Below are 25,196 nucleotides of genomic sequence, written 5' to 3'. Positions count from 1 at the left end.
CAGGTCTCTGATTTCGATTAATGTAGTGTTGGAAGAATGTTCCACCACCGCTTCGGTTCCCAGTGTCTCGGTGACCGCATCTTTAAGTCTGCTCGCTGCTTCTACCTGCGTGGGGCCTTTGGCCAGCTGGAGGATCAGGTCCCCCTTTCTGGATCGTCTCATACCTTTGACACTGACATTTATCTTGTTGATGTCGATGGATTTCTTTAGTTTCCTCGCCATGTCTGCGTACGTTTCTGACCCAGAAGGACGAATGATTATTGCTTCGTTTCGCGTCTGATTTTTTCCCTGTCGTGTGCGGGGAGGTGCGTTCTTCATCTTAGATTTTTTTCTCTTCACCTCTCGTGCCGGTAACGTCTCAGGTGTTCGGTTTTTAGGGGGTGGCTTCTCGCTGCTTAAATTGCGTCTGGTAATGGGGAGGCCTCTGTTCCAATCTGTCTTGTGGTTCTCTGGTTCCGTGGCCGTTGCCTTGTCGGAGGTGATTGGCTGGGCTTGTAAGACGCTCATCTCTCGAAGTGAGGAGGAGAGGTCTACTATCCTTTCGCTAGATCTGTCCAGGTAGGGGTGGTACTCCTTACTTCTAACGATCGCTTTATCCGCTTTTTGTTTTAACTCGATGCACCAGTTCTTTATCTCCCTGTGGACGTTTTTGGTGGTCGAAGAGAAGGCGTGCATCTTATTTGCCAGGGTGGCCAGCTTTTCAATGCAGCCTTTGACTTCACACCATGTTTCGAATACCCAATTTCCGAGGTCTTCGTCCAATACATCCTCTTCGGCTGTCTCAGCTCCAGTAATTGGTAGAGTGGCAGGGGCCTGGCTGGCCACCCCCGCACTCTCACGGTCGCTTGTTGACGACCGCAGTGAGCCCGCTACTTTGGACCCGGCTTTTGCCCCGGGTCCACTCACTGTTGCCGACACCTGGGGGTCCGACGCCCCTGGTGCCCCTACTGCCAGGGGATTTTTATCGGTGTTGCCTTCACCTGTGTCCGTAAGCAGGCGCTTGCAGGTGGACCAGACCTGTCCGACCAGTTAAGGTAAGACTCTAGGGTTAGGTCTAACTTAACCTTTTTTTTTTTTTTTTTTTACATGTTGCATCGGAGACTGAGGGTGCCACCGACGTTAGTCATTTCACCCCTCAGCCTCCATAATTTATTGTGCAAAAAACAAATAAATTACAAAAAATAAAGTATACACAATGACTATGGTACAAATGCGGGGGCCTCTAACCACCCAGTAGAGGCCTTCGGCCTACAATATCTTAGACTTAATTAAATTTCATAAGTTGACTTGGGCTGCTTGTCTCCGTCTCTCTTCATCCTCCTTCTTCATCAAAATTTCATGGATAAAGACTGCGACTGTGTCCCAGGAGTTCTTACTTGACAGCATGATTGGGATTATGTTGTCTGGAGTGACCGTAGTTCCGCACATGATGTTGACTCTGGCACGTTTGATTTCCCAGGCGTCGCATTTAAAGATGGTGTGCAGTGCATCGTCTACCGCGTGACCGCAGTACCAACACTTGGGAGAGCCTAGCTTTCCAAACCTGTGTAAGTACTCCGGGAAACATCCGTGGCCGGTTAGAAATTGCGTGAGGTGGAAGTCAACGTCGCCGTGCCTCCTGTTCATCCAATGAGTGATAGACGGTATCAGACGATGAGTCCATCTTCCTGGACCGGGTTGATCCCACCGCGTTTGCCATGACTCGAGGGTGCCGTATCTGGCCTTTCCTCTGGCTTCTGGGTCGTCCTTGCACGAAAAGATGAAAAGGCGTTCTTTGGCGAGTAAGTCGATCGGCGGCATGGAAGCCACAACGAGTGCCGCGTTCGTCGAGACGGTGCAGTATGCGGACGCCACCCTGAGCGCCGTTTTCCGCTGAACTTTAGCCATCTCCGCTGTACATTTGGCACTCATGCGATCTGCCCAGGTTGGGGCGCCAAAAAGTAGTAGTGAGTGGACTACGTTTCCGAGTAGTCTCCTCTTTCTGGCCGTTGCAGCGCTAATGTTCGGCATGATTCTGCTGAGCTTCTGGCAAGCCATGCTGGCTTTTGCTGAGGCATTTATAGCGTGCTCAGTAAAGCAAAGCTTGGAGTCAATTTGAATACCCAGGTATCTAATACTCTTTTTAGCTTGCACGAAGGAATCTTCTACCGCAACGTTCACTTCGGTGTGGGTTCTTCTGGTCGTGATGACCAGTGCTTCGGATTTCTGAGCAGCGATCTGGAGTCCTACGTCCTTCAGCCAGCTGCAGAATCGTTTGGCTGCTTCCGTCAGGTCGCTCTCAATGGTGTAGTTATCGTTGGCCTTGGACACAAGGGCGATGTCGTCAGCGAAAGCGATGGGAGTGACGGAGCGTGGGAGTCTGACGTTCAGGAGATCGTCATAAAGAACGTTCCACAAGGTGGGTCCGAGAACCGATCCCTGTGGAACGCCACTGGACAGCTCCGTGATCGTCTGTCCTCCTGTGGTGGTGTACGTGATGGATCGCCCAGACAAGTAGCTATCAATCAATTTGCATAGGTACACGGGTGTGTCCTTTTCGCGGAGGGCATCAAGTATCTTGGCCCAGGGTGCTGAGTTGAATGCATTTTTTATGTCTAGTGTGAGGACCCCTGTCATGCTCTTTGGGCCACTGCCCTGCGCGATAGACATAAGCAGACTCACGGCATCGGTGGTGGATCTGCCGCTGCGAAAGCCAAACTGACGGTCGCTGAGACCGTTAGTGTTGTCTAAGTGATTCCTAATCCGGTGGTCGATGATCTTCTCAAATAGTTTTGCCATGCTATCCAGCAGACAGAGCGGTCGGTAGGATGATGGGTCGTGCAGTGGTTTGTCTCCCTTCCTTAGCAGCACGAGCCGAGCCCTCTTCCAGGCGATCTGAAAGAGACCCTCTTGGATGCATTTGTTGTAGACGCTGGTTAAAAGCTCCGGACGTTTGGCGGCCAGGAGCTTCAGAGCCTCGTTCGGGATTCCATCTGGTCCGGGTGCGATATTGTTCTTAGTGCGCTTTGCTGCTAGCTGCACCTCGTCGGCCGTGATGGCGACATCTGTGAGGTCTGATTTTGGTATGGTTGGCCAGTAGACGTGTGACCGGGGTGGATGGGCTGGGAAGAGTGCATCGACTATGCGACTGACGACGTCAGGTGAGTCCAGACCGGGGATCGGCTGGTGCCTCTTGAGTTTACCCATGACAAGTTTGTAGGGAGTGCCCCAGGGATCGCTTTCAACTTGGTCGCAGAGCACTTTCCAAGCCCTATCCTTGGCCGCTTTAATTGCCTTAACCAGGTCTAGCTTAGCTTCTTTGGCGGCTGTTTCTAACGTCGATGCTGCTAGGGGGCCTAGCCGTTTCTTCTTCCTTTGAAACACCCTGCGCGCATGATTGGCCGTTTTTCTGAGAGCGTTGATTTCTGGTGACCACCAATAAACAGATTTTCTGCCGCTCCCGACAGCCGACTTCGTCATACTGACCGCGTGTAGTTTGGAGGTCAGGAGGGCAGCACACACCTCAGCACTTGATGTTTCCGAGGCCTCGGACAGTTGCTCCGAAGAGAGTGCTTCTACCAGCTTCTTGCGATTAAATCTCCACTTGATCGAGGGTGGAGGGATGCTAGGAGAGGAGGCTTGGTCCGTGTGAATGTTGTAACTAATGTAGCTGTGATGGCTTAGGGATTCCGCATCCAAGACGCACCAGTCGGAGACAGCCCCTGCCATCCCAGGGGAACAGAAGGTGATGTCGATGATGGAGCCGGACTTGAATGTAGGATCATTGCCCTTGTTGCAGACGTCAATGCCAAGTGCATGAATCATGTCAGACTGTGCCTCACCTCTGCGATCGTTTGTCTTTGATCCCCAGTCTGAATGCTTCGCATTGAAGTCGCCTGCGAGCAGAATGTCCTCTGTGGTAAGCCTGATGCTTCTTTCTAGCCTAAGAAGGAAGTCTTGGAAATCGGCGAGGGACGTATTAGGGGACCAGTAGCAGGAATAAATCCTTATCCCGACTGCTGAAACCCACCTGAATCCAGTCTCGCAGGTCCCAGTACAGGTGATGACTGCATTTTTTGTGTTGACAATTGCCGCTTTATTGTTGGCGTCGACGTGCCAGGTGGGGTCTGCCTTATTGTGTTCGGACACTATGAGAAAGTCGACTGATTTCTCTGCCGCCATTTGATGCATTAGTGCTTGAGCTGCTTTGCAGCTGTTCAAATTTATCTGCAGAAAAGCTATCATTGTTGTTGCGGTGCGGCTATGGGTAGGCTAAGGGAAGCCTGTCCACTGTGTGACTGAGCCATCTTGTAGGATGAGCACTTGCTACTGCCAGGGTAGTGGTCCGTGGGGGGTTTTTGCACTCCGTTGCTCTGTGCCCGGCAGAAGCGCACAGGCTGCATACGTCGGTGCGATCCATACCGATATACTTGGATCTTACATGACCGTAGGCATCTGAAGCATCTAGGAACTTTGTCGCGAATAAGTACTCTGGCCCTGACCAACCCTATTTTGACCTTGCCCTCCTTGATTATATCCGAGATGTCGACACGTTTCATTGAGGCTGTGGCTCTTCTTGTGCCGTTAGGAGCAGGCCTCACGTTTTTTATTCTGACTGAAGTGTCAGATTCTGGTAGGCCAGCTGCGTTCTTCAGGGCATCGGCAATCTCTGTGTCGGTTGTCACGCCATCCAGACCAGTAATGTCGAGGTCAACGTAGCTTACCAGACCTCTTACTGTGGCCCGGGCTCCCAATGCATCCCTTATGGCAACCTCGAGGCCGCACCTCTTGTCTTCGCCTCTCGTTACCCCGATCAGCACCTTCACCGCCTCTGCTCTCAGCGACGGAAGTGATGTGGGCGCCTGTACTGTCTACGTCAACGTCTTTCCTGACCGCTTTTAGAATGTCAGCAAATGTCTGACCACTGCTAGGCCTGATGGCGATTGCATCCGGGGGAGGGCGTTTAGGTCGCTTGCTGGAGGTATTTGGAGGTTTTGTTTTGCGGGGTTTCTTCCGGCTTACGACAGACCAGTTTCCAGTACCGATTTCCCTGGGAGATTTTGCGAAGTTTGTCTCGGCCAGGGTCAGGTTCTCCTGTTGTCGCGGCTGTTGCATCTGCTGCCGTTTCTGTTGCTGTTGCTGGTGCTGCTGCTGCTTTGGCTTTTGGTGGGAAGTTGTTTGAGTGAGAGGAGCGGTGTTTGTCGTGGAATCCTTAGTTTGCGCGCGACTTGCACACTTCTGTTCTGGGTAGGGGGTGTCGGTCTGCGTTGTAGAGGTCCTGGTCTTCGGGGGAGCCGCACTTGCGAGCGGTTGAACGCTGGAAGCGGGCTGGGAACATTGGCAGATGTTACCCTGGGCGAGGCGCATGGATGACTTGAAGGCCTTCACGACCTTGTCATAGGCACTTCTGACTAGGTCAATCGTGTTTAGAACATCGCTAATGGCCGTTTGAACCTGTGGGCTCTTGGACTTTGTGCTGATGGTTTGAAGGGCGCTGGCCTTCTCCAACATTAAATTCAAGGCACTCTGTTGTCCATTGAGTTGGCTTTTGAGGGAGCTCATGGCCAAGGCCAGAGTCCTCTTGCTGCCATTAGCAGAGGGTCGTTGCGTGCCCTCTTGGGACACGACTGTCTCAGCACTAGTAACAGGGAGGATGACGGGGGCCTGGCTGGCCACCCCCGCATCCCTGCAGTCATTGGATGACGACCGCCGGGAGCCCGCTTGCTCACTCCCGACTGCCGGCACCTGGGGGTCCAAATCTCCTGGTGCGGTAACCAAATTTCTGTTTTGAACGTCCATTTGTAGTTTTTGTAAAGGGTGCCTCTCCCTTGCGTTTTAGCCCTGCCGCCAGGGGGATTTTAGTCAGTGTTACCTTCACCTATGTCCGTTTGCAGGCGCTTGCAGGTGGACCAGACCCCCCAGGTCCCATCATTTATTGTTAATATACATACAACATTTTTTGGTCTGTCACAGGGACAATACCCCTATGTTAGACCGCACAAGATTATTTACAATTCATGAAGGGCTCTATCCCTTCAATTTTTGCCTTCGGCGTACATCAAAATATATATAATTTATGTTTTCTGGTGTCTTCTTCTGGGTTCTCGAGCCGACAATCGTCCGCCGCTCTCGACTTCTCGTTCTGTTTTGCCTTTTCCCTTCAGGTCCCTGGTGCCGTCTCTACTGTGCAGCTGCGGCAATTGCTTGTCTCCTTCTTTCCTCCTCGGTCTTTTTTTGTAGCACTTCGCGTACGAATCCGTTGATGGTATCCCACGTGGGGAGGAGGTCTAACCTAACCTATCCTAACCTAACCTTTTTTTTTTTTTTTTTTTACATGGTATTAGAAACTAGGGTGGCACTGACCTAGGTCATTTCACCCCTAGATTCCATCGTTTATTGGAAACCATAACTTTACAAAATTTTTTAAGAAAAAAAAAACAAAATATTATTAATGGTTTTAACATCAGTAAAAAATTGGGGGCCTCTAACCACCCTGTATCAAGATTGGCCTTTGGCCTATAACAAAATAGTTCTTAACTATGAGTTTTGCCTTCTTCGTTCTTCGTCTTCTTTTTTCTTCATAATGTCTTGTATGAATTCCCGAACGGCTGCCCAGTTTTCCTTGGACTTCAGCATAATCGACAGTATTGAATCAGGGTTGATGTCCTCTCCTACCTTGTAGTGCAATCTTAGTCTTCGGTGTTGCCACGCGTCGCACTCGAATACCGTGTGGAATGCGTCGTCCGTGGGGTTATCACAGTACCAGCAGCAGGGTGATGGGGTCTTACCTATTTTGTTCAGGTAAGATGAAAAACAACCATGCCCCGTGAACGCCTGGGTGAGGTGGTAGCTCATTTCCCCGTGTTTTCTCTTATGCCATGTTTCGATGTTCTTCACTAATCGGTAGGTCCATCTGCCTTTTTTGGATGAGTCCCATCCGGCTTGCCAGTCCTTCATCAGGGTATCCCTAGCATTTACCCTGTGGTTTATAGCATCGTTGGTCCATTTCCCCATATATATGTTTCTCTCTCGGTGGCCAAGAGGTCAATGGGGGGTAGATCTGCTAGTACCTGGGAGGATTCAGTGGAGATGGTAGAGTAGGCTGAGGCTACTCTTATCGCCGCTTTTCTCTGTACCTTCATTAACTCTGATTTGCCTTTCGCGCTCATTTTATCAGCCCAGTTTGGAGCACCGTACAGCAAGATAGATTGAACAGCGCTAGAGATGAGCATTCTTTTTCTCGGAGTTGCTAGACTGATGTTGGGTAGGATTCTGCTGATTTTACTTACTACCTTTTGGGCTTTAGTCGCTGTATTTTTTGCATGCTGTGTGAACTTCAACTTTGAGTCTAGCTGTAGACCGAGGTATTTAATAGACTTGCTCGCCATTATTTGTTGTCCGCCAACGTGGACAGTCATCTCGTTACGAGTCCTAGTGTTGGTAATGATAAGTGCCTCGGATTTGTGGATTGCTAGATGGAGTCCAACGCCCAGGAGCCAGTTCGTTGCTATCTCAGCTGCTTTTGATAGGGCAGCCCCTAGTAGTATGGAGTCTTTTGCAACTGCAACTAGCGCGACGTCGTCCGCGAACGCCAGGAACGACACTCCAGGTGGAAGACGTTTTTTAAGGAGGCCATCGTACAATATATTCCACAGCGTAGGCCCCAGGACGGAACCCTGGGGCACTCCGCTGGATATAGGTTGCACGATCTGTTTGTCATCAAGTCTGGACAGTAGCGATCGGTTATCCAGGTAACTTCCTATGATCCGGCAAAGGTAACTCGGGATGGACTTCTCCAGTAAGGCTTTAAGAATGGCTTCCCATGGCGCCGAGTTGAACGCATTTCTTATGTTCAGTGTTAGTACTCCAACTTTGTTTCTGGGGCTGTTTGCTTCGACGATACCTCGGAGAGTATGGACTGCATCCGTGGTGGATCGGCCTTTGCGAAAGCCAAACTGCCTTTCGTCCAGACCATTGTTCGACTCGAGGAAAGTTCTAATACGGTTGTCTATAACTTTCTCCAACAGTTTCCCAGGGCAGTCGAGAATGCACAGTGGCCTATATGAGGACGGTTGGTCTGTTGGTTTGTCGCCTTTTTTAAGGAGAACCAGCCTGGCAGATTTCCATGTGACAGGGAATATGCCCTCCGAGAGACACTTGTTGTATACTTTTAATAGGAAGTCTGGTTTGCATCGGGTGTAACATTTTAGCACGTCGTTGGTGATGCCATCTGGTCCAGGGGCAGTGTTACTCCTGAGCGAGCGTGCTGCTGACTTTATTTCTACAAGCTGTATGGCCGCGTTGATCGCATCCTGATTGCAGCTAGCTGGCCAATCGTCCTTGGGTCTTTGTTGGTGCGTCGGGAACAGTTCACGGACTATGGTCTCAACTCTGCCCGGTATGTTGATCCCGGGAATCGGCGAAGGTTTTGATAATTTCCCCATTAGTAGTTTATAGGGCATGCCCCATGGGTCATGTTCTACTTGGTCACATAACCTGCGCCACTTTTCGTCCTTCGCTGCCTGGATTGCCCTAACCAGCATTCGTTTCGCCTCCTTTGCTTTTGCTTCCTCTTCGGTGCAAGAATGAGGTCCCAATCTTTTTTTCTTGCGTTGAAACACACGGCGCAGGTTGTTTGCTGTCTTACGAAGTGAGCCAATTTCGGGGGACCACCAGTATACGGATTTTCGATGGCTGCCACTAGGTGGTGGAGTTATTTCCTTGCAGGTATTCTGGATACTGGATGTGAGGAGTCTTGCACACTCGTCTGCATCTCAACCCGTCAAATCCAAGTCCGGTGTCGCTTCTCTGAGGATCGCTTCAAGCTTCTTGGTGTCTACTTTGCGGGAATTCCATTGTGTAGGATCCTTGGGGGTGACTGGTGTTTGATTTCGGATTATGAACCTGATATATCGATGATCGCTTAGCGAGATCGTGTCCAGAACTTCCCATTTGGCGATTTTGTTGGCCAGAGCTGGGGAGGCGATCGTAAGATCTATTATCGACGATCCGTTTCGATTGCAGAATGTGGGAGTGTTGCCTGAGTTACATATTATTAGTCCTAACGCACTAATAGAGTCTGACAGAGCTTCGCCTCTCTTGTTGTTAGAGCTGCTGCCCCAATCTGTGTGGTGAGCATTGAAGTCACCTGTTACCAGGACTTGGGAGTTAGCTGATCTAATACTTGATTCGAGTCTAGCTATGAAGTCCATGTATTCAAGAAGGGTTGAGTTAGGAGACCAGTAGCAAGAATACAGTCGGACGCCTCCGGTCCGTATCCAGCAAAATCCCTGCTCCTTCGCCCCTATTTGATCGATGCTTGTGTGTTTGGCGTTTATTATCGCTGCCTTGTGCGAGCAGTCGCTGTACCAGTTCGAGGTCTCTATGTGGTGGGGTTCGGTGATAAGTATGAAGTCAGCTGCCTCTTCAATGCCTACTTGATGTAGAAGGGCCTGAGCTGCTTTACAGCAGTTCAGATTTATCTGAAGTAGAGTCGTCATTTACTTTGTTTTGCTGCCTCAATTGCACGTTTGAACACGTGGCATTTGTGGCTGCCTAGTCGGTGGTCACTTGATTCTTCCTCCTTGCAGAGGAGACTATTGGCATTCCCGACACAGTCTGCGCTCTTGTGCCCTTCCTCACCACACTTCCAACAAAGGTCAGATCGCTCATCGTTTGTGCAGGTCCGCCTTGTGTGGCCGAATACTTGGCAACGGAAGCACTTCAGAACGTCTATCATACGCTTAACCCTGCAGTTTACGAATCCAATTCTCAGTCGGGTTTTCAGGAGTGTACTCATCGCAGCCATAGGCACTGAGGCGGAGATAATTTGAGTACCACGATTAATCCTTCTCTTGCTGATTATTCTGGCGGTTCCTTGCCCCTTAGTATGCGCTTCCAGCGCTTGTAAGATTTCCTCGTTTGTTGCCTCTTCATCTGCGTCTCGAATTTCGACTGTGGCCCTGTCAGTTAGTCTAGTGCAGCTGGCTTCTTTACCGATAGCGGCTTTGATAGCTATCTGCAGGTTTTCGATTTCGGCTGCTTCACGGTTCAACACTAATCTGAGGTTGCCATCCTTTGTCTTGGTGATTGAGTGTATTGTGCCGCCTACTCCCTCCATATCACGGCTTGTTCTTATTTTTTTTCAGCATGTCCGCATACGATATGTTGTCTGCCTTTACTATGACAACGTCAGGTCTAATCCGAGTGTGTGGCTCTTTTTTCCCTCTCCTTCGCGAGACCGTCTCCCATTTTTCGGCGGTGCCACTTAGGGGTTGATCTTGGGAGTCTGATCGCAGTGGTTGCTGTTCCTCCTCGAGCTGCGCATTTTGCCTAGGGGGCGTTTATTGCTGTCGCCGTTGCTGCGGTTTGACTGGTTTCACCTGTATGTTCTCCACCTTTTCGACCAGCTTTGCAATAACTTCCCCCTGAGATATTACCATCTGACGGAGTCCCTCGATAGCTGCGGGTAGTTCGAATCGGGAGCGATCTGGTGAAGGGATGGTGTTCTCCGAAGCCAGCATTACGCCATCTACATTTTCTTTGTGGGGGCTTGTCTGGACCTCTGTCGTCCTCTTCTCTGCATTATTCTTCTTCGTTGTATCCGGGTTTGTTTGGGTACCCCTGCTGGAGAGACTGGCGCATACTTTGCCGGTACGTCTTCCCCATTGTATGAGCCCTTTGACGCCGGTCGTCAGCTGTGAAATGAGCGCCTTAATTTCCCTCTTCGTGTTTGGGGCAGCAGTCACTTCTTCATCCAGCCCCTTCGACAAGCTATATACTTGTTGAAGGTGTTTGAGGAAGCGGGCATTAGCCTCTTCCATGGAGACTTCTTCATGATGGCTTGAGTTTGAGGAGGCCTTCAACTTTATCTCAAGACTCCCAGCTGCTGTTGGTCCTTGTAATTGTGTCCTTAATTCTCCGGTATTTCCTATTTCCTTAGGCAGTTGCGCATTATCCGTGGTAACCTAACCTTTTTTTTTTTTTTTTTTTTTTTACATTTTGAATCGGCGACTGGGGTTGGCACCGACGTTAGTCATTTCACCCCCCAGCCGTCATCGTTTATTGAAAAAACAAGATAACAATACTAAACTATGGGTTGTTACAGCATAATGGGAGTGTACATCGTATAGAGGCTCCTACTCCTCCTTTGGTTGCCTTCGGTATACAATAGTTTGCTTAACTAGGCTGACATTTATTTACTTTTGTTATTGCTGAGCTTTGCTTCGTAGCATGTTGAACTGCCCGGGTAGTGGCCGTGGTCGTGTCCCCTGTCTTTGCATAGGATGCATCTGGGGTTTGACTTGCAGTCCTTCGCTTTGTGCTCCAGCTGGCCGCAGGTCATGCACTGAGCTGTGCGGTCCTTTCCTTTGCAGTCATTCCTTACGTGGCCGAATCCGTGGCATCTATAGCACCTTGTTTTCTGCGCTTTAAGCCGCACTCTACATCTCACTAGGCCTACCACCAGGCGGCCTACGGACAGGAGTGTTGCGGCGTCCCTGGATATCATCTTTACTGTCGCCATCATATTACCTCCATATGTGGGAACCAATCTGAGTACTCTTGGCGTGTACATAGCAGTGCTCGTAATGTTGGCCACTGCCCGTAGTACTTCCTCCTCTGTTGTTATTGAGTCCAAGTCTCTAATCTCTACTAAAGTGGTGTTGAGAGGGTGTTCCACCACCGCTTCGGATCCCAGTGCCTTGGCGACTGCATCTTTTAATCTGCCCGCTGCTTCTTCCTGCATGGGGCTTTTGTCCAACTGGAGGATGAGCTCCCCCTTCCTGGATCTTTTCATGCCTCTTACGCTGACATTTATCGTGTCAACGTTGATGGATTCCTTCAGCTTCTTTGCCATGTCCGCGTACGTTGTTTTGCCGGAAGGACGAACGATTATGGTTTCGTTGCGCGTCTTGTTTTTTCACCGTCGTGTACCAGCAATTTCGTGTTTCATTTTGGATTTTTTCCTCTTCCCCTCTCGTACTGATTGCGTCTCTGATGCTTGACCTCTTTGGGGTGACTTCTCTCTGTTTGCAATATGTCCAGTTGTGGGATAGCCACTTTTGGGATCTGTTCTAACGCTCTCGGGTTCCGTGGCGGATGCCTTGTCGGACATGTTTGGCTGGTTTAGCAGAAAGATGAGCTCCCTAATGGAGGAGGAGAGGTCTATTATCCTGGTACTTGCTCTGTCTAGGTGGGGGTGGTATACCTTGCTGCTATCGATTGCCTTCTCTGTTTTCTGCTTCAACTCAGCGCACCAATTTTTCACCTCCCTATGAACGTTTTTGGTGGTCGAGGAGAAAGCATACATCTTGTTAGCCAGTGTGGCCAGTTCTTCGATACAGGTTTGGACATCGCCCCATGTTTCAAAGACCCAGTTGCCAAGGTCTTCGTCCGAAATTTCCTCCTGGCGTACATCTTTATCTGTTCTTCCCGTGTCTTCATAATCTGCATGTGCTGTTTTCCTTGTTCCGTTCGTTTTGGCCTGATGGACGCCCCCCCCCCCCCCGAATCCGTGGGGGCCTGGGACAGGGGTACTGTTTCCGTTAATGTTTTGATCCATCTTTTGGTTTGGAGTGTCCTTCTCGTTGGTTTACTGTGTCCTTCAGGGTCCGTTTGCTAGTGGCAGCAGGTGGATTGCCGTACCTGCCATCCTCAACCGGTTAAGGTCAAGAGCGGCTCTGGAGGCTCCGGGACCAACTAGTTAAAGTCAGTGCCAGGGAGTTGGGTACCTCTTGGCACCGACCGGAGTCAGTGAGCCCCCCCACCACGTCAAGGTGGGTCCCGTCGGGGGGGGGGGGGGGGGGGCCTAACCTAACCTTTTTTTTTTTTTTTTTTTTATGGAATTGGAAACCTAGAGGGAACCGCGTTAGCATTACTTCCTCTAGGCCCCATCGTTTATTGACAAACATTACAGTACAATAATTATAGTTATAGGTAGTTCTGGGGACAGGCCCCCAGCACCGGCCTTTACAATTTCATTATATGACACATTGTAGGGTTCTAACCCTACCTATTCGGCTTCGTCTACATTGGTTAAACTTAACTAGGTTGAATGTAGTACTATTTTTACGTCGCTGCTGCTTGTCGGGTCCTCTCAACCGCGCATTTGTTCTCCATGGCCCGGTGGATGTAGGCCACGATCAGGTCCCATGTTTTCATCCCCTTCAGTATCGTCTCGATGAGGTCTTGCGGCGTCAGCGTGTGCCCAATCTCCGCATACAGCTGTTGGCGCCAGTTCTCGTACGCATCGCATTCAAACAGCGTGTGTTTGGCGTCATCTATCTCCGCATCACACATTGAACATTTCGGAGAGGCTGCTTTCTTGATTTTATACAGGTAAGCGTTGAAGCATCCGTGGTTGGTGAGGGCTTGGGTTAGGAAGTAGTCGGTCTCACAGTATCTCCTGCTGACCCATTTTTCCACGTCCCTGATCAGTGTGTATGTCCAACGGCCCTTCACTGCGTTCTCCCAGTTCTGTTGCCATGTTACCATTGTTCGCCTTCGCGCCTCTTGGAGTGCTTGCTGTTTGTTGTTCGCGTTCTGGACTGCGGTACGCTCCTTCGCTAGTAACATGATCGGGGGCATGGCCGCTAGTAGAGTCACTGCCTCAAAGGATACAGTTCGGTATGCTCTCGTCACCCTTAGCGCCATTATCCTCTGTGCTGCCTTTATGTTTTTTGCTGTGTCCCCTTTTAACGGGGCGACACTGTCTGGTCTGTGGTCCAATAGTGGCTCCCACACTGGCGCAGCGTATAGCAGCTGGCTATGGACAACACTTGCCAGGAGCTTTCTTTTGGCAGTTGTCGACCCACCGATATTGGGTAGGATCCTCGACAGTGCCTGTGCCGTTCTGGTTGCTTTATGCCCGATCACTTGCTCGTGCACCTTGAACCGTCTTCCAGAATCTATCTCGACCCCTAGATATTTGAGCGAATTCTTGATTGATACTTGGTGTCCTCCGACCACGAATGTTGGTTTCCGGTAACCCTTTTTCCGGGTTAACATGACGGCCTCCGTCTTGTGGGTGGCTAGCCTTAGTTGATGTTCGGTCATCCATTTGTGCACCGCACCGAGAGCCTCATTGACTATGTCCTCGAGATGATCGACCCTCCATGACCTTCCCACGATGGCCACGTCGTCAGCAAAGCCCACCATTGTTATTCCTTCTGGCATCTTCTCGGTGAGCAAACCGTCATACATTATGCCCCATAGCAGGGGACCGAGCACGGATCCTTGTGGTACTCCACTGGTTAGGTTTATCGTCTCTTGGCTTTCCACGTGGGTTACTTCCCTGTCACAGAGATAGTTCCGCACGACGCTTGTGAGGTAGTCTGGTACCTTCTTTTCGGCGATTGCGTTTAGTATGGCCTCCCATGACGCCGAGTTAAAGGCGTTTGCCACGTCCAGCGTAATGAGCACGCACAGCTGTCTGTCGTATATCGTGCCTTTTCCAGCGTCAGATACCTCTGCCATGACCCTGTTAATTGCATCGATAGTCGACCGTCCTTTCCTGAACCCGTATTGGTTCCCAGCTAACCCGGTTCCCTTACTGGCCAAGGCTTCCTCGATGCGGTTGCACAATATACGCTCGAATAGCTTCCCTGTTGTATCCAACATGCAGAGCGGATGGTAGCTCGAGGGTTGATCTGCCGGCTTATCGCCCTTTTTCAGGAGGACCAGTCTTGCCAGCTTCCACGGCTTCGGGAAAATGCCGTCTTTCATGTATCGCTCATACACCCCCTGGAACATTGCTGGGTGCGTTCTCACTGTGACCTTCAGTGCTTCGTTTGGGACGCCATCCGGCCCAGGCGCCTTACCTGGTTGTAGTCTTCGGCTTGCTACCTCTAGCTCCTCAGGTGTTATTGGCGGGCACCGGCGTCGTCACCTGCTCTGCAGCCCGTTCTACCAAGGCGTGGGTCGGGAAGAGTTCCGAAACTATTTTGGGGATGAGGTTGGTTGGAATTGCTGGTCGTCTTCCAATTTTCCTCATGACCATCTTGTAAGCTGTTCCCCACGGGTTATGGTTCACCTCATTGCATAAGTTCCTCCAGCAGGTGTCTTGGCTTCTTTTAATCGCTAATCTGAGGCCTTTCCTTGCGTCATTGAATATGTGATTTTCCGCATCGGCTGGTCCTTTCCTTGCTGCCCTTTGGTACTTTCTTCTAGCTGCTAGCGCGGCTTTCCTAAGCTCGGCTATCTCCGTCGTCCACCAGTGTTGCGGTTTACGATAGTTTTGTGTGCTTCGCGTCTTTGGCATGGCCGCATCACATGCTCCCTTGATGGTTTCCATCAGTTCTTGCGCGTTTTGGGGTGGCTCGCAGTCGTCCAAATGCTTTTGGAGCTTTTGAGGGTCTAGCTTCTTCCGGCACCATCCTATTTGTGGTTGGTCTTGTGTCCTCGTCTGTGCCCCTATCATGAACGTTATATACTTGTGGTCACTCATTGTTTCCTCTTCCAAGACTTTCCAGTCGATCGTTAGATTCGCTGTGCGTGGAGAGGCAAATGTTAGGTCCAAGATGGAACTGCTTGAGCCTCTTTCAAACGTGGGGCTGCTTCCAACATTGCACACTTGAAGGTCCAGTGAAGCAATTAGCTCTGCGAGCTCGGTGCCCCTTTGATCATTACTCTTCGATCCCCATTCTGTGTTCTTTGCATTAAAGTCCCCGGCCAGTATGACTTCTCACCTAACCTTTTTTTTTTTTTTTTTTTTTTTTTTTTTGCATGTGCTCTCCGTGACCACAAGGGGGAACTTTGCCTTTCGGTAATCCTACCCCAAAGTGGCCGAAAGCCGTTTATTAGTAATAAACAACAACATCAATAATTGGACCGTGGCAGGACAATCTCCCACGCCCTGGTCCTCACAATAAAATTTACATTAATATAATATAAATATGTACATATCAGAGAGGCTCTATCCCCTCAAATTGCCTTTCAGGCCACAACAAATCAATTGCTTAAAATAAAATATTTATATTTCCCGGATGTGTCGCTGACGCTGCCGTTCTTCTTCCTCCCTTGTTTTTAGGACCTCAACCACAAACCCGCATACTGCGTCCCACTTGGCTCTGCTCTCCAACATTGTATTCACCGCTGTTTCAGGGTTAAACTCAGTATCCGTGGCAACCTCAAGTGCTCTTCGTCGCCTCCACCAGCGGTCGCATATGAAAAGGGCATGTTCAGGGTCGTTTACCGGCGCCTGACAGTCATGGCACGCGGGGGTATCCAGCTTCCTGAACCTCCACAGATACTTCCCAAAACATCCGTGCCCAGTAAGCAACTGGGTGATATGGAAATTCACTAGCCCAAACGATCTTGTGACCCATGGTCGGAGATCAGGAATTAATCTCCTGGTCCATTCGCCTGTTCCTGATTTCTCCCACTCGTTCTGCCACTTGCTTGGTGACTCCTCTCTCAACTCTTTCTTCGTCGGAGGAGCCAAGCCCGCCTTCTGTGCCACCCTCATTGCCGTTCTTTCAGACACCTTTATGTGTAAGGGCAACAGTCCTGACACGACCAGTATAGAGTTAGTCGATACGGTGCGATAGGCGGACGACACTCTAATGGCCATCTTCCGTTGAGGTTTCAGTAACTCCTTGACGTTTACTTCGAATACTAGCGCCGAGGCCCATATAGGCGCCGCATAGATCAGCTGACTTTGAGCGACAGACATTAACAACTGGCGTTTCTTCTGCCTCGGGCCGCCTACGTTCGGCATTAATCTCGACAGTGAGCTCACCGTTTTTGTAGCCTTCTCAGCAGCACACTGCAAATGTTTACCGAAGCCGAGTTTCTTACATAGCTCCACTCCGAGGTAGCGGACGTGCTCCTTAAGTTGCAGCAACGTGCCTTCCAAGATGAACCTCGGGGAGGTGTAGCCGCGTTTGGTGGTCAACATGATTGCTTCCGTTTTGCCAACGGAAAGCGTAAGGCCTGTGTCTTTCATCCATTTTGTCACCAAGTCCAGCGTTTGGTTCATGGCCTCTTCTAGTAGGGTAGTTGTATGTCCAGTCGCTACAACAGCAGCATCGTCGGCAAATGCGATAATCATTGAACTAGATATGCCCTTTATATTTCCCGGCGTTTCCAACCGCAATAACTCGTCGTACATTATATTCCACAACAGTGGGCCAAGCACCGACCCTTGGGGAACTCCACTGGTCACCTCCCGACGCATCGCGTCGCCGTACAAGAGTGACCTATTACTCAGGTAACTCCTCAGAATGCGTAACAGGTACGTTGGCACTCTCTTCCCTCTTAGAGCTTCTTCGATTTTGGCCCAAGGGGCCGAGTTGAAAGCACACCTGGGGTTGTCCAACTTGCGGATCCGATGCAGATACTGACCAAAACATCCGTGTCCCGACAGAAATTGCGTCAGGTGGAAGTTCGTCGTCAGCCCGTGGCTCTTGGCGCACCAGGGACGGACGTCCGGGATCAGCCGCCTGGTCCAGCTTCCTGAATCCTCCGTCGACCATCTCTCCTGCCATGCATCCATAGTATTGGTTCTCGGGTCATTACCTGTCATGGCTGCCTCGGGGGACCGTCTCCGGTCGAACACCGCTTCTCTCTCCTTCGCCAGGAGGTCTGCATGCGGCGTTGATGCGACCACGTTTGTGGCCGCCTGCGAGACAGTGCGGTACGCGCAGGAGCACCGGAGAAGAACTCTCCGTTGTCCTCTGTTCAGGGTCCGAACGTTCGCTGGCACGAACTCCAGCGTATGCGCCCAGCTAGGGGCACCGTACAGGAGAACGGAGTGCACCACCGACGACAGCAGCCGCCGTCGGTCCTCTCGGGGCCCGCCCACGTTCGGCATGATTCTAGCCAGCTGGTTGCCGATCTCCGCTGCTCTGGCTGCCGCTTTCTTCGTCTGGCCCTTAAACAGCATCGACCTGTCCACCACCATTCCGAGATAGTTCATCTCGGTCGAGAGCTGAACGTCGCCACCGCACAGTTTGATCGTGGGTTGCGTGTATTTGTATCTATATGTGAAGAGGACGGCTTCCGTCTTCTCCACCGCGATCTGGAGGCCAAGGTTGGTGATCCGCTGCTCCACCAAGGACAGTGCTTCGTTGGACACGGCTTCCAACTCCTGAGTCGACTTGGCCCTGGTGACCAACATCGTGTCGTCTGCGAATCCCAGCAGCTTAGCTCCGCTGGGAAGCTCGGTTCTCAGGACGGCATCTCGACCACTTGACGGAATTGAATGCATTCTTGATATCGATGCTGACTGCTAGACAAAATTTTCCACCATCGACTCCTTCCAAGAGGTTGGCCTGCAACTCACGTACCGCGTCATCCGTGGACTTCCCTTTCCTAAAGCCAAACTGATTGACCGAAAGCCCACCGCTGTCCGACATGTGGCTCTCGAGTCTTCGCGCGAGTAGGAACTCGAGGACTTTTCCGACGTCGTTCAACAGGCAGAGAGGCCTGTAGGAAGAGGGCACACCGTCTGGCTTGTTCCATTTCTTCAACAGCACCACCCTGGAGGTCTTCCATTCCGCAGGAAAGGTCCCATTGCGAAGGCAGCTGTTGTACAGGTCCGGCAGGATGTTCGGGTGTGCCTTGTGCACCGCCCAGAGTATCTTGCCGGTGAGTCCATCCGGGCCAGGGGCTTTGTTCTTGCTTCCAGCCCTCTCGACCGCCGAGTCCACTTCCGAAGCCGTGAACGGGACTACTGGATCCGCAGGGACCAGCGGGCCGTCCGTTCTCGCTTGGTGTTTCGGGAATAGGGTATCAACGACCGACTGCAGCGTCGCGTATTCCATAGAGGCCGTTGGTGGGGGACCTCTCAGCTTGCGCATCACCAACTTGTACGGTTTACCGAACGGCTCGGCGTCCACTGAGGAAATTAGCTCTTTCCAGCACGTCCTCTTGCTGCGCAGAATGGCGATCTTCAGCTGCCTTTTGGCTTCTCGGTACGCGCCGTTGGTCGAGGCGAACTCAGCGTCTGCCCGTTCTTCGTCGAACTCGTGGGTCTGGCGGCGTCGTAGTCTCGACACCCGGGCGGTCATCCTCGTCATCCGGCGTTTGGCCATGGTGCATTCGACGCGGAGAGCCTCGATGTCCGCGTTCCACCAGTGAACGGGGGGCTTCCTCGGGTTAGTCGTCCGACGGGTGGGAAAGGCAAAGTCGCAAGCGGCTGTGAGCCTCGACCGAAGCGCGGAAGCCCCGCGTTCAGTGTCTTGCCAGTCCTGGAGGTCGCCTTGCTCTAGCCACTCAGCCAGAATCAGTCCGGCGAGGAAGGTGTCGTTGGCGACACCACCCGCGGTGTTCCAGGCGCGTGGGGCGATGGTTGTCGCGGGAGTGGCTCTGACTTGATCGCGTCCGGGAGTCAGGGAGAACCTGATGTAATGGTGGTCGCTGTTGTTGAACACCGACTCCAGTACCCTCCAGTCTGTGATCCGGGCTGCCAGGGTTAGGTTAGTTAGGTACGAACTCGGGGTCGCTGATAACGTTGGCCACGGTTACTCTCGTGTTCGCGACGTAGATGGCCGCCTTCCGTTGTCCGGCGCTCGCGTGCCAGGCGCTGGATGCGGAATCCACCTTGTAGGGATCGCTGATCAGAGCGACGTCGACTCTTCCTTCAACCATGAATTGCGCGACGAGATCTTGGGCCACGAGACAATGGTTGAGGTTGCACTGCACGAAGTTGAGTCCCATCACACCATTCCACTTGCTTCTGCAGGCGCCTCGCATCTTGAGGTTGAGGGCTGCGGCTGCTGCTGATTCTGCGTCTGCTTCTGCGCGGTGCAGTCCTTCACTAGGTGGTCGTCCTTTTTGCATCTGTAGCAGCGGCGGGGCTTGGCCTCGTCCCGACACTCAGCTGCCAGGTGTCCCTTCCCTTGACAGCGGAAGCAGGTTGGTTGGTTGTTAGCCAACAGCTTGACCCTGCACCTGGTCCACTCCACGGTGACCGCTTTCTTCTCCACCAGCGTGATGGCGTCCTTGAGCGGCAAGTGGAGGCTCGCGACGAACTCCCCTCTGCCACCGGAGTTCTTGCGGATGGTCACGTTCTCAGAGGTGACTCCAGTGACTCCCGCGTGTGTGACGCCCTCAACGACGTTCTCTGCCTCTGCCCATTCTGGAATTCCCAGCAATAGAACGGGCGTACGCGGCTCAGGTAACCTGACCCTGGCCTCATCGCCTACGGCCTCCCGGATCTTCTCGGCTAATAGCGTGGCTTTTTCACTCCCCTCGACCTCGAGGAGAATTCCTCCCGCCCTGGTCTTTCTTGTCGTCAAGACCTTGACGCCAAGGGACTGAAGGTTGATCGAGCTCGATACCTTCTTCATCACGGAGGCTAGGGAGCTTCCTTCGGCCGGGCGGTCGATGGTGACCGCCATGGATCACTCAGCCCGTTTCCGCAGGAGAGCCAATTGGTCGGTGGCCGAGCGTGGTTGTTGGGCCGGCTTCGGTGGCCTCCTCTTTCTAACGACCTCGCTCCAGGTCTGCTGCTGCTGGGGATCCTGCTGCGGTTCCTGCTGCTGTTCCTGCTGCTGTTCCTGCTGTTGCCAAGGCTGCTTCAGTTGTCGCTGCTCGCGCTGCACCTCCGGCTGCAAGGGTTGCTGGCGTTTCTTCTGCTGCTGCTGTTGCTGTGGCTTCTGTTGCTGTTACTGCCGTTTTTGTTTCTGCCGCTGTTGCTGTTGCCCCTGTTGCTGCTCTTTTTCGGGAACTGCAAGCGGGGGAGCAGTGTTAGTTGCAGCGTCCTTGACCTCTCGGCCGACGAGTGCCCCGGGGGCCATCGTGTTGGTGGCCGCATCCTTGCCCTCTCGCTTGGCTGGTGTGCTCGAGTCGCTAATTGTTACCAGCGCCTTCACGCACCGCAGCGAATGGTTGAATGCCGAGGTTACTTCAGTTCGACATTTCTGGATACCCTTCACCACCTCCAGAATGTCCCTGATCGCCGAGCTGACCGTGGGGCTTTGGCTCTTCTTAGACACAAGCTCCAGATGGGACGCCTTTTCGAACAGGAGGTCCAGACCACCCTGTTGTGTGCAGAGCTTGGACCCAAGCTGTTTAGTCGCAGCTCTTAGTGCCTCCGCTGCTGTCTCATTTCCAGTCACCGATGTGGCCTCCGCAGTAGCCGAAGCCACTTTCCGGTCGCCGGCACCTGCACCTACAGTCGTGTTAGCAACCCCGTGGTTGACAGTGGATGCCTGTCTGCTCACATCGCTGTCAGCACTTGTTTCAGCTCTAGTACTTAATAGACTAGCGGGGGCCTGGCTGGCCACCCCCGCACCCTCACGGTCGCTAGATGACGACCGTAGTGGGCCCGCTACGTTGGATCTGGGTATTATGCCAGATCCACCCACTACTGCCGACCCCTGGGGTTCCGAGGCCCCTGAGGTGGTAACAATATTCCTTTTTTTTTTTTTTTTTTCAGGGCGTAAATCGCAGACTGGGAGGGAAGTAGGTTTCCCCATTGCGGCCTCCCAGCCCACATCTTTTATTAAACAAAAGCGTGTACTACAATAAAATAACTTATACAATCGCAACTAATAACAACAGTTGGGGGCATCTAACCACCCTTAATTTGGCCGGTTGGCCCACAACAAACGCTACTTAACTAATTGTGAAAAATAATAATTTGGTAAAAAGAAAAAACGCGGGCGTCTTAGACGACTGGAACTGCAGCAATGCGCCGCTGCCTCTCCCTCTCCAATTCTTCCTTTAGTCCCATGATAGTCTCCACCATTCGGCTGAAAATGACCCTCCTTCTGTCGGCTGCTGCCAGAATCCTGCCTCTCGCTTGTGGTTCATTAGGTAACTCCGATGGAATTGGCCCGCATAGGAAGTCGATGACATCTTCTGGGTTGATGGGGCGGCCTAGAGATTCCTCCAGTTCTCTCCTCTCGCCGCACCAGTATACACATACAAATATGGTATGTTCCACATCGTCCAACTCCGAGGGGCAGTGTGGACAAGCTGGGCTGTCCGCCCTGTCCATTCTCCACAAATAGTGTTGATAACACCCATGGCCGGAAAGCGCCTGTGCCACGTGGAAGCTAACTTCCTTCGGACCGAAGTGCCACCACCTCGACAGGTCTGGTATGAGTCTTCTAGTCCAGTTAGCCTTTGTGGTCGTCATCCATAACACCTGCCAACGTTCAATGACCTCCGTCATGACATCGCCCTTCAACAGTTTAGAGCCAGCTTTCTTCGCTGCAGCTATCCGTTTCCTGCTCATCGCCAGTAGGGTTACTGGGGGCATCCTGGCCAGCACTAGTGATGCCATTTCAGAGACTGTGCGGTAGCATCTAGCAACTTTTAAAGACGCACATCTCTGGGCTTGTAATAGTGAATTACTGGCTTTTTTGTGGTTAAGTGCTTTTTCCGACCAGACTACAGCCCCGTATATCAGTCGACTATGGACCACGCTCATTAACAGTTGCCTTTTTGCCTGCGTTGGACCGCCAACGTTGGGCATAAGTCTGCCAAGTGCAGATGCGGCTTTCCTAGCGCCTGCCGCTGCAGAACTTGCATGCTCGATGAAGGAGAGTCTCGTATCCAGTTGAACTCCGAGGTATCCTATGGCACGTCTAGGTTGGATCTGGTGCCCTTCTACGAACAAATTTGGGGGGCGGAAAGAGTGTTTATTAGTTAAAACGACACATTCTGATTTTTCTGGTGCGAGCTGCAAACCGTTTGCTGTCATCCAGGCTGCTATGTCTTCAAGAGTGGGGTTCACCAGTTTTTCCACAAGCCCCGCATCATGCGCGACTGCCACGACCGCCACGTCATCCGCAAAAGCTATTAATTTGACGCCATCTCTCATTGGGAGTCGTAGAATGCCATCATAAAAAATATTCCACAGTGTGGGGCCCAGGACAGATCCTTGCGGAACACCACATGTGACAGGCATATCTATATCTTCAGAGATTTTTAACCACCTTCCTTCCATATATGACCTCATAATTCTAATCAGATACTCGGGGACCGAAGATCTCCTCAGTGCCTCGTCGATAAATCTCCATGGCGCCGTGTTGAAAGCGTTCCTAACATCTAAGGTGATGAGGACGCACAAATCCCTATTCTGAACTACTCCGCAATTGGCCTGGTCTGCTATCCTGATTACTTCCTCTACAGCATCTGTGGTTGATCTTGCTCTTCTAAACCCGAACTGCTGGTCACTCAAGGCCCCAACACGAGTGATGTGAGCCTCGAGCCTGTTTAACAACACCCTTTCAAACACTTTGCCAGCCCCATCTAGCAGACTGATCGGTCGGTAGCTGGACGGTGTGTCCCGCGCTTTACCTTGGCCTTTGTACAACAGCACTAATTTTGCGACTTTCCATCGAGATGGGAATGATCTGCTATCGAGGCACGCATTGTAACAATCTATAAATTTCTCTGGGAGCCTATTAAACGCCAACTTTATAATTTCATTCGGGATCATATCTGGCCCGGGCGCCTTGCCTGTCGGCAGTCTTGCGACAGCCCTCTTCACTTCCTCCTTAGTGATGGAAGGCACCAGAGGGGCGTCATCAGGTATATCTGAAAGATCATTAATAACGACAGGTTGCTGTATTACCAGGGGAATGCGGTCCCATTCCGTGGCGGGTGGTGAAGGAAACAGACCACGAGCTACGCTGCTAATTGTGTCTCGGTCCAAGGCTGGAGCACGACGGCCAAGTCTTTTAGTAACCAACTTATATGGGACCCCCCAAGGGTCTTTGTCGACTGCAAGACACAACTCCTGCCAACTCTTTTCTTGCGCCCGCCTGATAGCACACTTGAGATTCTTCCTGGCCAGGTTATACATTTCCCGCTCAGCCACTCGTGTGAGTCCATTCGATCTACGGCCAGCGCGCTGATACCTCCTCAGGGCAACAATGGCAGTTTTCCGTAGCTCAGAAATTTCATCGTTCCACCAATGTACTGTCTTCTTGCGGGTCAGTGCAGTTCTGTGTGGCATCACTGCGTCGCATGCAACCACTAGAAAGTTATTCAGGTCGTCCGCATGGCTATCTGCCGAGTCACCCTCTGACCGCGGGGGAACGGCGACCAGGTCCCAATGGTGATTCAGCACCGTCCGGTTTAACTTCTTAATTGACCATCCTGGAATCGAGATTCTAGCCGGAGTATTTCTCAAACGGCGAGATACCGGATGCACCATAGCGTAGGATATATAGACGTGATCGCTGGCCGAGTATGCTGGCATTGTATGATAGTTATAAAGATAGTAAACATAAGAAAAAAATAGAAGAGGAAATAATTCGACACAATAAAGAAATGGAAAAAAATAAAGGTTCTGGATTGAAGACAAATAAAAAAAAAAAATCGAAAAAATGATTAATTTCGATATATCAACATTTAGAAAAAACATTAAAAATTATCTAGGTTGTTATACAATTTTTTGGAGTAAAGTTAAAAATATAAATATCGAACCGTTAAGTAATTTTGATATAATAAAATTTGGAAATAATATAAAAAATTTTAGAGGTTGTTTCATGATAAATGAATTACCTGAAAACCCTTGGTTAAATGAATGTGGGATATTTAATTTAAATAATTTTACTCAAAACGGTTCTCATTGGGTTGCATGGAAAAAAATAAAAAATAATAAAATATACCTATTTTGATTCATTTTCGAGTACTCCTCCTCCTGAAATTTTAAATTATTTAGGTGATGATAATCTGTGGTATAACAATGACAAGTTTCAAAACTATGATGATCCTCCTATATGTGGACATTTATGTTTAGAATTTATTGACAATTATAAAAAATTTATTTAAATATAATATATTAAGATATTTTTAATAGACATATTTCTATTAAAAAATGATGATTATTTAGTTATATTCTAAGCAATTTGTGATCGGAATCTGTACCTCCCATGCCAAGGCAACAAATTTTAATATTTCCTAAATCTTGAAAAACACAAATATCATGAAGATATTTGAATAAAAAAGTACCTGTTGTAATTATCATATCATTGGCTATCTTACAAATTTCGAGCCAAGTTGGTGATTCTAGTATTTTAGAAGCATAAGGCTTTCCATTTCCAGAAATATTGTGTCCATTATCGACGATTATAATATTTCCTTTAATAGGAATTGCATTTAGATTATATTTCATGATTTTAATATTTTTATTATTAGTTATATAGTATTCATATTTACAAAACTTAACAAATATTTTATTATTTAATATTGATTTTTCTATTTCATTTTGCATTTCATTTTCTTGTAATTTATTAAAAGCTTTGATAGTTGTA

General features: G+C 50.5%; 1 protein-coding gene and 1 pseudogene across 1 annotated transcript; both read right to left on the bottom strand.

The window, feature by feature from the left end:
* Positions 1 to 8,753: 8,753 nt before the first annotated feature.
* LOC149063187 (uncharacterized) lies at positions 8,754 to 9,479 on the bottom strand. Its single transcript, XM_089215559.1, has one exon. It carries the CDS (start codon positions 9,477 to 9,479, stop codon positions 8,754 to 8,756), a length of 726 nt encoding a protein of 241 aa, XP_089071685.1.
* Positions 9,480 to 19,637: 10,158 nt separating this feature from the next.
* On the bottom strand, positions 19,638 to 21,401 carry LOC149063186 (uncharacterized; annotated as a pseudogene).
* Positions 21,402 to 25,196: the final 3,795 nt, after the last annotated feature.

The sequence above is a fragment of the Diuraphis noxia genome, unplaced genomic scaffold (genome assembly GCF_037042655.1).
Source record: "Diuraphis noxia isolate RWA-SAM2 unplaced genomic scaffold, SU_Dnox_SAM2 contig0001, whole genome shotgun sequence".
In the NCBI taxonomy this organism is placed as follows: domain Eukaryota; kingdom Metazoa; phylum Arthropoda; class Insecta; order Hemiptera; family Aphididae; genus Diuraphis; species Diuraphis noxia.
The sequence above is the reverse complement of the archived record's forward strand: the minus strand, read 5'-3'. Positions and strand labels throughout refer to the sequence as shown.